The sequence below is a fragment of the Bos mutus genome, chromosome 25, assembly GCF_027580195.1.
Source record: "Bos mutus isolate GX-2022 chromosome 25, NWIPB_WYAK_1.1, whole genome shotgun sequence".
In the NCBI taxonomy this organism is placed as follows: domain Eukaryota; kingdom Metazoa; phylum Chordata; class Mammalia; order Artiodactyla; family Bovidae; genus Bos; species Bos mutus.
The window spans coordinates 2388764-2403653 of NC_091641.1; the positions used below are offsets into that span (position 1 = coordinate 2388764).

At 50.2% G+C, this 14890-nt stretch overlaps 1 protein-coding gene across 1 annotated transcript; it reads right to left on the bottom strand.

The window, feature by feature from the left end:
* Positions 1 to 139: 139 nt before the first annotated feature.
* SMIM10L3 (small integral membrane protein 10 like 3) lies at positions 140 to 12676 on the bottom strand. Its single transcript, XM_070362077.1, has 2 exons — positions 12281 to 12676; positions 140 to 626 (listed from the first exon to the last, which is right to left on the bottom strand). Exons 1-2 carry the CDS (start codon positions 12464 to 12466, stop codon positions 606 to 608), a joined length of 207 nt encoding a protein of 68 aa, XP_070218178.1. The 5' UTR covers positions 12467 to 12676; the 3' UTR covers positions 140 to 605.
* Positions 12677 to 14890: the final 2214 nt, after the last annotated feature.

Consider the following 14890-nt stretch of genomic DNA (forward strand, 5'->3'; position numbering starts at 1 on the left):
ACGCAGAGTCCAGCTTCTCCAGGAAAGCACGGGGCGGGTCATCCTCAGAAACCCCCTTTGCCGACCCTCTCTGCTGGCCCAGCAGTCCTGACCCCCGGGACTCTCCGCCGTGGCTCCGTCCTCTGTGGCCCTGGGCGCTGCCTGCGGCCAGTCCATGCCCGGAGCCTCCCCGACGCCACGGGCCAGCCCCGCACCCCGCTCCCCTGCAGGAGCCCAGGACAGACCTGCAGGGTTGCTCTGCGCAGCCACTGAGGCTGAATTTCTTCCTACTGCTTCTTGCCACCGTGGAAGCGCTTCAAAGCCACCGCAAAGCAAGGGGCTGGCGCCACGCAGGTCATGCTTTGTTTCCAGTGATGACTCTTCCTTTCCTGGATCTCCCCAGGCATCGGCCGCAGGCCTCCTCGCCCCGGAAGCGGCATCTGCTGGGCCAGGGCTCACCTCCTGCCTTCTCTCGCTCCACAGTTCTCTGCACGAGGCTCTGTCTGAGGTGGCGCCCACTCCCTGCTCCTCCGCGAGATGGGTGCGGAGAGGCCTGTGTCCGTCCCTCATGCTGTGTCTCTGACACCCTGAGCCCCAGGACACGCCTGTCAGTCCGCGGAAGGCCTTCAGTGGATCTCAATATGAACCTGGAAAAGACCAACAAATTACAGGGTAATAATGAAGATGGGGTCTCGGGAGAGTCCACACACACCAGGTATTTCCCAGCAAATACGAAGGTCTCTTTGACAGTCTCCGGTACCAAGGATTCCCACACTGTGATAGAAAACAGGATGTCAACCTACCAATTAGAAATCACAACAAAAAGAACAGTACTTGATTAATGCAGTATTTCCTAAAAATACTTAAACATGCACTGAGGCTCTGCACTTTTCATGGCAATGTACTTACTTCTGCAGGTTCAATAAAAAGCGGCTCCCTTTAACCAGGATAAACTAGATGACTCACTCAAGCAACCAAGGCCTTACCCAGAGTGTCCTATTTGAGGACGATACTCAGTGACTCAGGCAGGGCAAGCCACTTTGAAGGAATCAGGGGCAACTTCACTTACGTTGTTGTTGAGTTGCTAAGTCATGTCTGACTCTTTGGGACCCCATGGACTATATATAGCCCACCAGGCTCCTCTGCCCATGGATCTTCCCCACCCAGGGACTGAACCGACATCTCCTGTGTCGGCAGGCAGATTCTTTACGGCTGAGCCACCGGGGAACCTCATGTGTCCTCGGGGCATAATCTATACAAGGATGACTATTATTCTATATAACACTGACACAAATACATCTGGGCAGCATAAAGCTATATGCAAATATAAGGTGCAATTATTTTTTTATATTTTGAATATTTATTTGGCTGCGCCAGATCTTCAGTTGTGGTGTGTGAGACCTAGTTCCCTTACCTGGGATGGATCTAGTTCCCTCCCACTGGGAGAGTGGAGTCCTCGCCACTGGACCATCAGGGATGTCCCCAGCTCTTTTTTTTTAAATTGCTATACAACTGACATAAAATATATTAGTTTCAGTCGTTCAGTTCAGTTCAGTCACTCGGTCGTGTCCGACTCTTTGCGACCCCATGAATCGCAGTACGCCAGGCCTCCCTGTCCATCACCAACTCCCAGAGTTCACTCAGACTCACGTCCATCAAGTCAGTGATGCCATCCAGCCATCTCATCCTCTGTCGTCCCCTTCTCCTCCTGCCCCCAATCCCTCCCAGCATCGGGGTCTTTTCCAATGAGTCAACTCTTCGCATGAAGTGACCAAAGTATTGGAGTTTCAGCTTCAGCATCAGTCCTTCCAATGAACACCCAGGACTGATTTCCTTTAGGATGGACTGGTTGGATCTCCTTGCAGTCCAAGGGACTCTCAAGAGTCTTCTCCAACACCACAGTTCAAAAGCATCAATTCTTCGGCACTCAGCTTTCTTCATAGTCCAACTCTCACATCCATACATGACCACTGGAAAAACCATAGCCTTGACTAGACGGACCTTTGTTGGCAAAGTAATGTCTCTGCTTTTGAATATGCTGTCTAGGTTCGTACAATCTAGTAATTCAGTGTTTGTATATATCACTACAAGAAGTCACCACCACAGCTGTACCTGGTGGTGCAAAGCACAGCCAACACTCTCACGGTTCACCAGGGCAAACCTAACTTCTTGCAAACTAACTCTCCAAAGCATGTTATTTTAAACCTTACATTTAATTTTACTGATCTAAATGTATTAAAAATGACCATTTTCCTGAAATGGAAGCATTCCTAAATATATTTTAATACATATTAGAACAGTTTTTTTTTTTTAATTCTTAAGAAAAATAGGTCATTTAATATGGGCCAACTCTCAGGAAAATTGGTTTCTAACTACTTTTATTATGTCCTTATAGGATAACTCAGTACAGTTCAGAAAGGTGAAATGTTGTCAGAATTCTTACAATATTTTAAATAAGATACCCTTAATGTAATCATACCTTCGATAATGACAAAGTAATCATATACTCAACCCTGAATATTTAATGGAAGGACTGATGCTGAAGCTGAAGCTTCAATACTTTGGCCACCTTATGTGAAGAGCCAACTCACTGGAAAAGACCCTGATGCTGGGAAAGATTGACGGCAGGAGGAGAAGGGGCGGACAGAGGATGAGATGGTTGGATGGCATCACCGACTCAATGGACATGAATCTGAGCAAACTCCGGGGAACAGAGGAGCGTGACGTGCTCCAGTCCATGGGGTGGGCAAGAGTGGGACACAGCTTAGCGACTGAACAACAGTAACAAATAGTGAGAGCGTGTGGATCAATAAACCGTGGACAATTCTGAAAGAGATGGGAATACCATACCACCTGATCTGCCTCTTGAGAAATCTGTATGCAGGTCAGGAAGCAACAGTTAGAACTGGACATGGAACCATAGACTGGTTCCAAATAGGAAAAGGAGTACATCAAGGCTGTATATTGTCACCCTGCTTATTTAACTTCTATGCAGAGTACATCATGAGAAACGCTGGACTGGAAGAAGCACAAGCTGGAATCAAGATTGCCGGGAGAAATATCAATAACCTCAGATATGCAGATGACACCACCCTTATGGCAGAAAGTGAAGAGGAACTAAAAAGCCTCTTGATGAAAGTGAAAGTGGAGAGTGAAAAAGTTGGCTTAACGCTCAACATTCAGAAAACGAAGATCATGGCATCCAGTCCCACCACTTCATGGGAAATAGATGGGGAAACAGTGGAAACAGTGTCAGACTTTATTTTTCTGGGCTCCAAAATCACTGCAGATGGTGACTGCAGCCATGAAATTAAAAGACGCTTACTCCTTGGAAGGAAAGTTATGACCAACCTAGATAGCATATTCAAAAGCAGAGACATTACTCTGCCAACAAAGGTTCATCTAGTCAAGGCTATGGTTTTTCCTGTGGTCATGTATGTATGTGAGAGTTGGACTATAAAGAAAGCTGAGTGCCAAAGAATTGATGCTTTTGAACTGTGGTGTTGGAGAAGACTCTTAAGAGTCCCTTGGACTGCAAGGAGATCCAACCAGTCCATTCTGAAGGAGATCAGCCCTGGGTGTTCTTTGGAAGGAATGATGCTAAAGCTGAAACTCCAGTACTTTGGCCACCTCATGCGAAGAGTTGACTCATTGGAAAAGACTCTGATGCTGGGAGGGATTGGGGGCAGGAGGAGAAGGGGACGACAGAGGATGAGATGGCTGGATGGCATCACTGACTCGATGGACTTGAGTCTGAGTGAACTCTGGGAGTTGGTGATGGACAGGGAGGCCTGGCGTACTGCGATTCATGGGGTCGCAAAGAGTTGGACACGACTGAGCGACTGACCTGATCTGATCTGATCTGAAGTTGCTTACTAAAGATCTAGCGCTTCAGTAAATTCAGTAATAAACTATGTATTCAATTCTTTACAAAAAGACTTGAGTAGGTGAGTTAAAACACTTTTGGTTCTGAGCCCTCAACCAGATGACTTTTGATATTAGATGGTTACACACATTACTTATATATTGAGAGCCAGAAGTAACTTTCAAGTAATTTCTAAGCAGAGTCATCCATGCAGCGGTTTTTGTGGTTTACTCTCCTTGTACTGTACACGTACTGGTACACTGTATCTTGCCAAATAAAGCACGCACCATTACACAATGAACCGTCCTCGGCCCAGCTATCATCTCCCACCCCGCAACCCCCAGATCTACAAAATAATAAGCAGCAGAAATTACGGCAAACTGACTTATCCACAAACACTGAGACCCCTTCCCCCTAAATGAGGGAAGTCTATTTTGAAATTCTAGACAGTGTGATTCAGGACTTTCCTAGTGGTTCAGGGGTTAAGAATTCGCCTGCCAATGAAGGGGACACAGGTTTGATTCCTGGTCCGGAAGTTCCCACGTGGAGCAGGGAACTAGGTCCACGTGCCACAGTGAAGACCCAGCACAGCCAAAATTAAATTTAAAAAAATAAATAAAAACACAGTATGGGGCAAGAAAAACAAAGTGCAGGGCTGAGCTTACTCCTCACCTCCCTCACCAGTGCCTGCCCACTACGTCCCAGAAACAGACAACCGTTGAATAGGGAACCACAGCGGCCGTGGGGGCAAGGTGTGGAGGAAACTGGAAGACAGGAGCAACCCGGTCCACAAGGATCCCCGCCAGGGAGGCTGGCGCCCTCCTGGGCAACAGCAGGCCTGACCCGATTCGCAGCTGCGCCCTCTGGTACGGTCACCTTACCCTCCCCAACCTGCGCTATTAATGGCTTCAGGGACGTGATGGTCTGGATACCATTGCTCTGGAAACTAAAAATACCCCCGCCTCTGTGCCACTGACAGCCAGCTGGCAAGGCTATCCCTGAAGGGGGCTGGGGGCACAGCTGAATGCAGGGCGGCTGCTCAGCTGGACGACCACCAGCGTGGAGGGGGACCTGCCTGGTGATGCCTCATGCCACCTGGCTTCACAGCTGGTTTTTTAATTGAAGTACAGCTGACTTACAATATTATGCACAGCACAGCGACTCAGTGTTTTTACACACCATACTCTAATCAAAGTTACTACAGGAGGTGGCTATACAACATATCCTGTTGCTTAACTGTTTTACACATGGTAGTCTGAACCTGCTAATCCTATGGCCCTAATCTGCCCTCCCCACTTCGGTACCCACTGGTCTGTCTCTGCCTGGCACGAACATTCGCTTGTGCTGTTTTCTGATTCCACCTCGGAGTGACACCGCCCACTCCCAGCTCTCGGAGGCGGCGTCAGCTGACCTGCCCACCGCTGAGCTCACCGTGAAAGTATCTGAGACAAACTGCTCTGCTGGCCACACCACTCAGAGGACGAGCAAGAGAAGGGCACTCTGTGCCGCCCCCAAGCACCAGCGCACAGAGTCAGCCACGTGGACCCAGGCTCTGCTGTGAACTCCGCAGCACATCCACGCCATCCCCGCGCACTAGCCGCCACCCAGAGGCTCCAGGGTGCGCCCACCAGGCCGGGCATGAGGCGGGAGGGTGGGCCGAGCAAGGCGGCGCCTGCTGTCCTGCATGAGGACTCTTCGGCTGGATGCACCCAGCATGTTCTGTGGCCACAGCCCGGGGCAGCCGAGAAACAGCTGCTATGAGCATCGCTATCAGCAAGCGCATCAGGGGAAGGACTCCCTGGTGGTCCAGTGACTAAGACTCCATGCTCCAAATTCAGGGCACCCGGGTTCGATCCTGAGTCAGGGAACTAGATCCTGCCTGCCACAACTAAGAGTTCGCATGCCACAACTAAGATCGGGGGCAGTCAAAATTAGTTCATTTTTTTTAAAAAGCATGTCAGAGGGAACCAGTAACAAAACGCAACTGAGGGAGTCTGTCAAGCAGAGGCCAGAGAAGCGACCCCTGGATGACCCAAAGTGGCCCAAGTGTGGACAGACGTGGAGGTCCAGGAGGGAGGGGCTGAGGGCTGGGAGCCGTCAGAGACCGAGACACCGCCCGAGGAGGCACCCAGCACGCTGACCACGAGGAGGGTGAGCTGGCGAAGACGTTAAAGATCCCTTACTAATGACTGTAACCTTTCCCGGGGGATTCCACACCTGCGGCATTTTCTACTACAGATTCAATCAGCAAGTGTTCACCGAGCCCCGAAGCTAGGCCAGTGCTGTTCTGAGCACAGGGATGGGGACAGCGCACCAAGCAGATAAAGAAGGATCCGTCCTCCGGAGGCTTGCTTTCCACTGAACGTAGGGACAAGGGCAAAACTCACAGGCACCAGCTTCCTTGTGGCAGGTAGAGACAGGTCAGTTTGCATCAATACCGTACACCTTACGCCAGGATAAACTCCAGCGTTTTACGTGTAAAAGCAAAACGGGATGTATTAGTACCAGAGTAAATTACAAGTGAATTCCTTGTATCTTTAGAGTTGGGAGGGCCTTTCTAACTAGGACAAAACCCAAAAGTCAGAAATGACTGTTAAATTTCACTACAAAGAATTTCAGTATGGTGAAAACACTATCAGCAAAATGAAAAACATAGTAACTGGAAAATGTTTTCAACTCTTATCAACAGACAACTCTTATTTGACAAAGCTTCAAGAAACCCAACAACCCACCAGAAAAACGGGCAAAGAACAGGTACAGTTCACACAAAAAGAGGTGCAAACAAGCACTTCTCTCACACCATCTCGTCCTTTAAGGCAGGCAAGCCTATTGGCGCAAATGACAAGATATGCCCACAATGCAAGCTCCTCCAGGGCCTCTCTGGCATCACCATGATGGATCACCAACACTCCTCTCTCCTGCTCATCTGAGGGTCTCCCTGCCTCCCCCTCCACTCTCATCAGGAAGTAAGAGTGATTTTTTTGAATTGGTTGAACACAAAGTTACCACGTGACCCAGCAATCCCAACCCTAGGCATATAACCAAGAGAAGAGAAAACGTGTCCAGGACTCCCCTAGTGGTCCAGTGTCTGGAGTCTGCTTGCCAGTGCATGTGGCAGGGGGACACGGGTTCAACCCCTGGTCCTGGAAGATTCCACGTGCCTCGAAGCAACCAGGCCCGTGCTCCACAGCTTTGGAGCACAAAAGCCCTGGAGCCCAAGCTTGGCAACAGGTAAAGCCCCTGCAATGAGAAGCCTGGGCACCGCAACTAGAGAGGAGCCCTCACAGCAGCGGAGACCCAGCTCAGCCCAAAAAAAGGACAGACAGAAACGTACAGCAACTGAACACTGCCACTACAACCAAGAGCATAATCTCCCGTCTGGTACTTCTTTTAAACCTGCAGTAAAATACACATAAAGGCTGCCATCCATCACCACCACATGGTTCTGGGACGTTTTCATCCAAACGAGAAGCATCTTCATTCAACAACTCCCGTTCCCCCTCCTCCAGCCCCTGGCCACTACCTTCTATGTTCCGCCTCTTTGAATGGCATCCCTTAAGTCCATCCAAGTCGTAGCAGGTGTGAGAACTTCATTCCTTTTCAAAGCTGAGTAAGTGTCCACTGAAGGTACACACGTCTGTCTGCCCGCTCATGTGCTGACAGACGCCTGAATCGTCCACAGTGCTGCCGGGAACACTGGGGCACAAGCGCCTGCGTCCCTGCCTTCAGATCTCTGCGGTGTGCGCCTACAGTGAAACCACTGAACCATACAGCGATCCTGTACTCAACTTTTTGAGGACCTGCTAAACTGCTTCCCAAGACCACCTGACCTGCCTCCTGAGAAACCTGTATGCAAGTCAAGACGCATCAGTTAGAACTGGACATGGAACAGACTGGTTCCAAATCGGGTAAGGAGTACTTCAAGACTGTCTATTGTCACCCTGCTTATTTAACTTATATGCAGAGTACATCATGAGAAACGCTGGGCTGGAAGAAGCACAAGCTGGAATCAAGATTGTGGGGAGAAATATCAATAACCTCAGATATGGAGACGACACCACCCTTATGGCAGAAAGTGAAGAGGAACTAAAAGGCCTCTTGATGAAAGTGAAAGAGGAGAGCGAAAAAGTTGGCTTAAAACTCCATATTCAGAAAACTAAGATCACGGCATCTGGTCCCATCACTTCATGGGAAATAGATGGGAAACAATGGAAACAGTGACAAGACTTTATTTTTGGGGCTCCAATATCACTGCAGATGGTGACTGCAGCCATGAAATTAAAAGATGCTTGCTCCCTGGAAGAAAAGTATGACCAACCTAGACAGCATATTAAAAAGCACAGACATTACTTTACCAACAAAGGTCCATCTAGTCAAAGCTATGGTTTTTCCAATGGTCACGTATGGATGTGAGAGTTGGACTATAATATAAAGAAAGCTGAGCACCAAAGAATTGATGCTTTTGAACTGTGGTGTTGGAGAAGACTCTTGAGAATCCCTTGGACTGTAAGTAGATCCAACCAGTCAATCCTAGGGGAAATCAGTCCTGAATATTCACTGGAAGGACTGATGCAGAAGCTGAAACTCCAATACTTTGGTCACCTACTGTGAAGAACTGACTCACTGGAAAACACTGATGCTGGGAAAGATTGAAGGTGGGAGGAGATGACAGAGGATGAGATGGTTGGATGGCATCACCAACTCAATAAACACGAGTTTAAGTAAACTCTGGGAGTTGGTGATGAACAGGGAGGCCTGGCGTGCCGCAGTCCATGGGGTCGCAAACTGTCGGACACGACTGAGCGACTGAACTGAAACTGGCTCCCACAGCAACTGCACCACCTTCCGTTCCTCCCGGCAGTGCACAGGGTCTAATTTCTCCACACCCTCACTGTCCCCTCCCTGCGTAAGAGCCAGTCTCAGTGTGACTTTGACTTGCAGTTTCCCAATTTTTCTCCCCCAGCACTGGGTTTTATTGCCTCCCTGGCAGAAGAGAGGCCTCCTGGGGGCAGGGCCAGGTCAGGCGAGGGCTGGGCACGGGAAGCTTCTCAGCCTGTGTAGCTGGGCTCAGATTTGGAGCCGGAGCAGTGAGTAGAGAGGCTCCTGGGGACTAAGCCTGGCGTGGGGGTCCCCAGGTCCAGGTGAGGAGATTCTGCCAGTGACAGACGAGCAGTCACTCGCCCTCCAGGCCCAAAAGTGTCCCTGGGACAGGACGGGAGGAGATGGGGGGAGACGGCAGGAGCCGTGAGTCTCAGGGAGAGAAGGTGGCCCGCATGGGTCTGTGAGGGCCCGGAAGCAGGGGGACGCCACGTTCGCACCCTGCAGGGCTGGGATGGGAAGCAGAGCCTGGCCACCAGGGCCCCTTCTCGGGGCGTCCCACGGGGCCACAAGGCTCAAGTGCACAGCCCGGGGCTCAGGGCTCAGAGGCCACTGCGACCACATCTCAGGTCCTCGCCGTGGCCGGTGGCCTGGCTGCCCACAAACACGCTCCAACTGCCAATCTTTTCCTGGGTTTACTTGCCATCGGTGTATCTTCTTTGGAGAAATGTCTATTCAAGCCCTTTGCCAATGTTTGAATTGGGTGGTTGTTGCCGAGTTCTTCACATGTTTTGAAGATTAATCCTCAGATATACAGTTTGCAAATACAGGTGACCCTTGAGCAACACAGGGGCTGGCGTGTCAACACTCCACAATGGAAAAATCCTCACACGGTTCTCAGGCAGCCCTCCCTCCAAGCACCTAGGGACCACCTTGTCTGCGCCTCCCCACCCCCACGCACACCTGAAATGGCCAAATAAACCCCGCACTCTACAGCCAGAGTGTTCAGCTTCCACGGTTCTCTAAAGCTGTGCTGCCTGTGGACGACGACCCGACGGCTCATCCGGCAAGCCACCCGTGGGGCCGGTGTCCCGGCTCTCCGTTCTGCCCGCACCACACATCCCAGAGCCAACCTCCCGCCTCCACAGTGCGCTCGCCCTCAATCATGACAGTGCAAACTCCTCGTTAGGAAATCTGTATCTGAGTAACCTTTCCAGAGGTTCCCCTACTGGCCTACAAGCAACTGGGAGATCTGGAAACCCTCATCATCGTAACAGGAATGCAGTCCTTCACTCCTTATTGATATGAAGCAAGCCTCAGCACTCATGCAGTGACAACAGCAGCTGCAAGACCAGATTGATTTGGTGATCCCAAAGACCCTTCTGAAAGGAGAAGCCAGGAGTGAGAGCGTCTTGGAGTTCTAAGAGCCAGGGAGGAGTGCTCGAGGTGGCAAGAACAGCAAATGCAAATGCCCAGGGGCAGGAAGAGGCTTGGCGCCTGCAGAGAGGAGACAGGAAAACAGAGCAAGCAAGGAACAAGCCAGGGAGACGTCAGCAAGGTGGACAGAAGTCAAATCTACAGGACAGAAACATGTGAACTGCATTCCACGGGCAGTGGGAAGCAGTTTGGGTTTCTTTTTTTTTTCCCTTGTAAGGAATGACACAATCTGATTTATACTTTTAAAAGATGTCTCCAAGGGCCCTGGGGAGGATAGATAGAGGCACCTTGGCAGCTTGGACTAGAGGGGTGGTCAAAAGTAACTAAGGGGACATATCAGAAAGGTGAGGTTTTATGGTACACCACTGGCTATTTTCAACATCTTGTTGATCTTCTCTTACTTGTGACTACGTGCTAAGTGTGTGCTAAGTCACTTCAGTCGGGTCCAACTCTTTGTGACCCTACGGACTGCAGCCCCTCCTGGCAAGAATACTGGAGGGGGCTGCCATCTCCTCCTCCAGGGGATCTTCCCATCCTCATCCCTTAATGTCCCCTGCGTTGGCAGGCAGGTTCCTTACCACTTAGTGCCACCCAGAAAGCCTGCAAATTATACAAGTAACCCCGGAACGAAAGTCTCCAAAGTGGAGCTTGAGGGTCAGATAGAGCCTCTTGACACATTCTGCTTTGCCCACAAAGGTGATTTTTTGTTGCGATGATATTTAAAAATTAGGATTTCCACTTTCTCTTGGGAAATGGCTGCCTCTGGCACACAGCAGTTGGCTGGTGACAACAGGCTGGAGCACAGGCTTTCTGGCTGATTTCTGTCCCCACTCCCAGCACCTTCTTTGCTCATTGCTACAACCTACTGGAAACCTGAGTTTCTGACTCCTTTGGCACCACTTAAGGATGCTACAAGCCCCTGTTCACATAAAAGAATCTCGATTTAGACCCTAAAATAGAGAGGCAGGTTCATCCCAACCCACCTTAACTCAATTTCAGTCAATAAGGGGTTTTACACCACCAGTGAGAGGCTTTGAGACAATTATATTCTGATACTGCCTGCCAATGCAATAGACATAGAGACTTTCAGTCCCTGGGTCGGGAAGATTCCCTGGAGGAGGGCAAGGCAACCCACTCCAGTATTCTTGCCTGGAGAACCCCATGCACAGAGGAGCCTGGTGGGCTACAGTCCATGGGGTCCCAAAGAGTCAGCCAGGACTGAAGTTACTTAGCATACAGGCACAGTCAAACCGAAGGGAAAAAAGAAAGCACCTGCCCGGCCCATGTCAATACCGCACAGTCCTGCTCAGGCTTCCCCTAAGTACTGTCAGACCGTAAGCTCTTGGGGAACAGGGACCTGTTCATCAGAGCCCTAGGCGGCACACAGCAGACCCTCCACAATGTGTAAATGGAAGCCAAGAGATGCTCAGCACTTGGCCATCTATGACACACTCGGGAAGGAATCATTCTCAATTTGACGGGTTTCCATTCCGCCAGAACAAGGCATCTGGAATTTGCGGGAGGTAGAAATGTCAATCCCTGATGGCAGAGATGATCTCCAGGGTGCTGGGTGTGTGTGGGTGTGTGTACTATTTCACGTCTGAACTGTTTCAGGCCTCTGAACCTTTGCCTCTCTACGTCTTTACACCTCGTTTTTTCCTCATCACCATCCCTACTCCTTTCACCACCAACATTCTCCACCCCGGGCCAGGATAGACATGGATACCTCTATCAGAACATCGATTAACATCAATTAATTTACCTTAAGCTTGCATCGCTTTGAAAGCTTCATAAAGTTTGGGAACTAGAAAAGGCAACGCACTCCCCGCCCCCGCATCCCCAATCAATCACTGTCACAATTTCCTCTTCAGGGCCAGGGGCCTTCCGAGCCGGTGAGCCCGCTGGAGGACCTTACTCGAGGCCTGCCGCTCCACGCCCCCACCCCACCCCGCCTCTTCTGCGAAAACAGGGTCAACAATGACCTCTGCGGGGATTTTCTCCCGCGGGGCTGCGGGAGAAAGGCGCGGTGCTGAGCCATACACTCGGCATCCAGCCTGGCACCTTCCGGCGGCATCTTCGGGCCTGGGCGAGGGTGGGCCGGGCCGCGCGAGGCGGACCGGCGCTCGGGGACGATCCGGGCCGGGGGGAAGGCAGGGGGTTGGGCGGGCGCGCCTCACCCACCTGCAGACGGACGTTGAGCATCATGGAAGCCACGATGTAGAGGTAGGGGAAGTTGATACGCAAGCGCCAGGCCAGGTCGAAGAAAATGAGCAGCGTGCGGGTCAGCCCCTTGCAGAAGACCCCATAAGAGCGGGCGGCGGCCGAGCGCGATAGCCGGACAGCCAGGCCCGACAGAGCCGCCGCCATATAGACCGGCGCCCGCCGCCGCCGCCGCCGGCCCGCCGCGCACCGACCGGCCGCTGGACCCGGGCCGCCGGACGCGCCGAAGCCCGGCCGCCCGCCCTCTCGGCGCCGCGACGCCCCCGAGCCTCCGCCCCGGCCGCTGGCCCGCTGAGGGAGCGAAGGAGGCGGCGGCGAGGCCGGCGGGCGGGCGGGCGGGCCGCGGGGAGGGGAGTCGGCGCGTCACGCTCCCGGGAAGCGCCTCAGCGAGCCGGCGCCCGGTCCCAGCCCGGCTGCGCGACCTGACGTCACAATGCCGGCGCCGAGCCGGCGTCTGTGGCCCCGCCCTTAGGCCCCGCCCCTGCCCCGCCCCCGTTCACCTTGCCCCAGGTGAGAAGCGCATGCGTGGGCTAGGTGGCGCGAAGAGGCCGGCTGATGCGCTGTGTTCTTCCGCCCCCTAGTGGTAAGCCAGAAAATAAAAACAGGGAGGTGCTGAACAGTGGGTTTAGGGTGAATGGGCTTAGCGCTGCCGAACGTTCAACAGTTATTAAAACAGCAAAGTTTTGTGTTATGCTTGTCTTACCACAGTGAAAAAAAGAAACAAAATAGTTTCTTAGGGCCAAACAGGGAGAACTTACTCCTCAGGTGGATTACAGTGTCAACTCATATATTGATAGTTCGGTCTTTTAATAATCATATTAATTACGAAGCCTCTAATTGTAAAAGGGTTTCCCTGGTGGCTCAGACGGTAAAGTATCTGCCTGCAACGCAGGAGACCCGGGTTGGATCCTTGCGTCCAAAAGATCCCCTGGAGGAGGGCATGGCAACCCACTCCAGTATTCTTGCCTGGAGAATTTCACAGACAGAGGACCCTGGAGGGCTACAGTCCAATGGGGTCGCAAAGAGTCGCACACGACTGAGCGACTTTCACTTTCACTGATGTAAAAAGTAAAAATGTTCAAACTTTCAAAACTTATAGTGTTCTGAGGTTTTGAGGGGATTTTTTTTGACAGTGAGTTTTTACATTCCTACTTAAGCATATAGGTTTCTATTAAACATTTGTAGGGCTTTGAAGGTAAATACCTTCTCATATCAGACAGTATTTCATGTCATTACTTATGCCCACCCAAGAGAAAGTCTGGGAATTCGGTATAGGTGGGAGAAATGTTTAATTGGTTAAATGAAAAGCAAGGCTTAAGTCCTTTAAGAAAGCCACAGTAGAAAGTGACAGTGTAAGAATGGATTTAAATGTATTTTAATTTAAAGTTCCTTTGCCCCAGAATAGATTTGGAGTAATCATTAAAAAAAATCATTTAAAGGAACTCCCCAGAGGTCATTTGGGGAGGTGGGGAGCGGGGGCAGCGCCCAGACCGGGATCCCATGCTTCCACTGCAAGAGACACAAGGTCTGTCCCTGGTCAGGCAACTAAGATCCTGCATACAGAGCCACATATCCAAAAAAAAAAAAAAAAGAAAGAAATTCTGTACTCTGAAATGAATCTATATTCAAAATATTTTTTAAACCTGAATTTTTTCCATAATTCAAAGGGGAAAATTATAAACTACATAAGACATGTCTAGGAGTGTCATTTTAACTATTCTTTAGCGTTATCATTTTTCTTTATATGTCTACTGTTTTAAAAAGAATTGTACTTTTTGATGTTCCATTATACTATTTTCAGTACCCATTATGTTTTGGGCCAAGAGATAGATATTTGAAGGATTTTAGCTTTTGACTAGCTTTATTATTATGAAAACGAGGTTTTTTCAAAGGGTTTGCACAAACCTTTCATTTCCCTTATTTTTGCAGCACAGCATTTGCCGCATTTGTCATTGACTTTAAAAAGCACACTTCCCTTTTTTTTGTCAGCAGCGTTTTCCTTTCAGTGCACCGTGGGTGCTGTCTCTGAAGATGACAGAACACATACCGCTGAATTATGGTTGTTTTTCAAAACATTGCCTCCCAGAAGCAAAAGGAACACTTCCTTGTACAGTGTTTTAGGAAACAAAATTTTAAAGGCTAGGGTCTTTCATGGAAATTTTGCCAAAAGACTCAAAACTAATCCAACAACGTGGAAACAGGGTTGGAGATCAGCTAAATCTATTCCTGGGCCTGTAAAGATTTTCAAGGGTGGAGAATTGGCAGTCCTGTTTATTAAAACTATGTTGAAGGGCCAGATGGGCTTGGGGGCTGTGAGAGATATATATATCTCCTCCCTAGTTACTCATTCTTTGTCTCTAAATGCCATTGAGGCAATGAGGCATTTTAAACAAGCTATTTGGTTGCCATAAACAATGGCAAACAAAATTATCATAAAGCTTAACTGAGCAAGGTAAGAAGCCTGTTGTAATTAGACATAAAGTGAAATCACTCAGTAGTGTCCAACTCTTTGCAACCCCATGGACTGTATGTAGCCTACTGGGCTTCTCTGTCCATAGGATTTTCCGGGCA

What these genes read in the sequence shown, in the direction of transcription:
- SMIM10L3 (XM_070362077.1), bottom strand. Translation starts at nt 12,466, where the DNA reads ATGGCGGCGGCTCTGTCGGGCCTGGCTGTCCGGCTATCGCGCTCGGCC. An exon ending in TGCTCAACGTCCGTCTGCAG is followed by an intron (nt 627 to 12,280) that starts GTGGGTGAGGCG and finishes GGTCTTTTCCAG; the next exon opens with GTTCATATTGAGATCCACTG.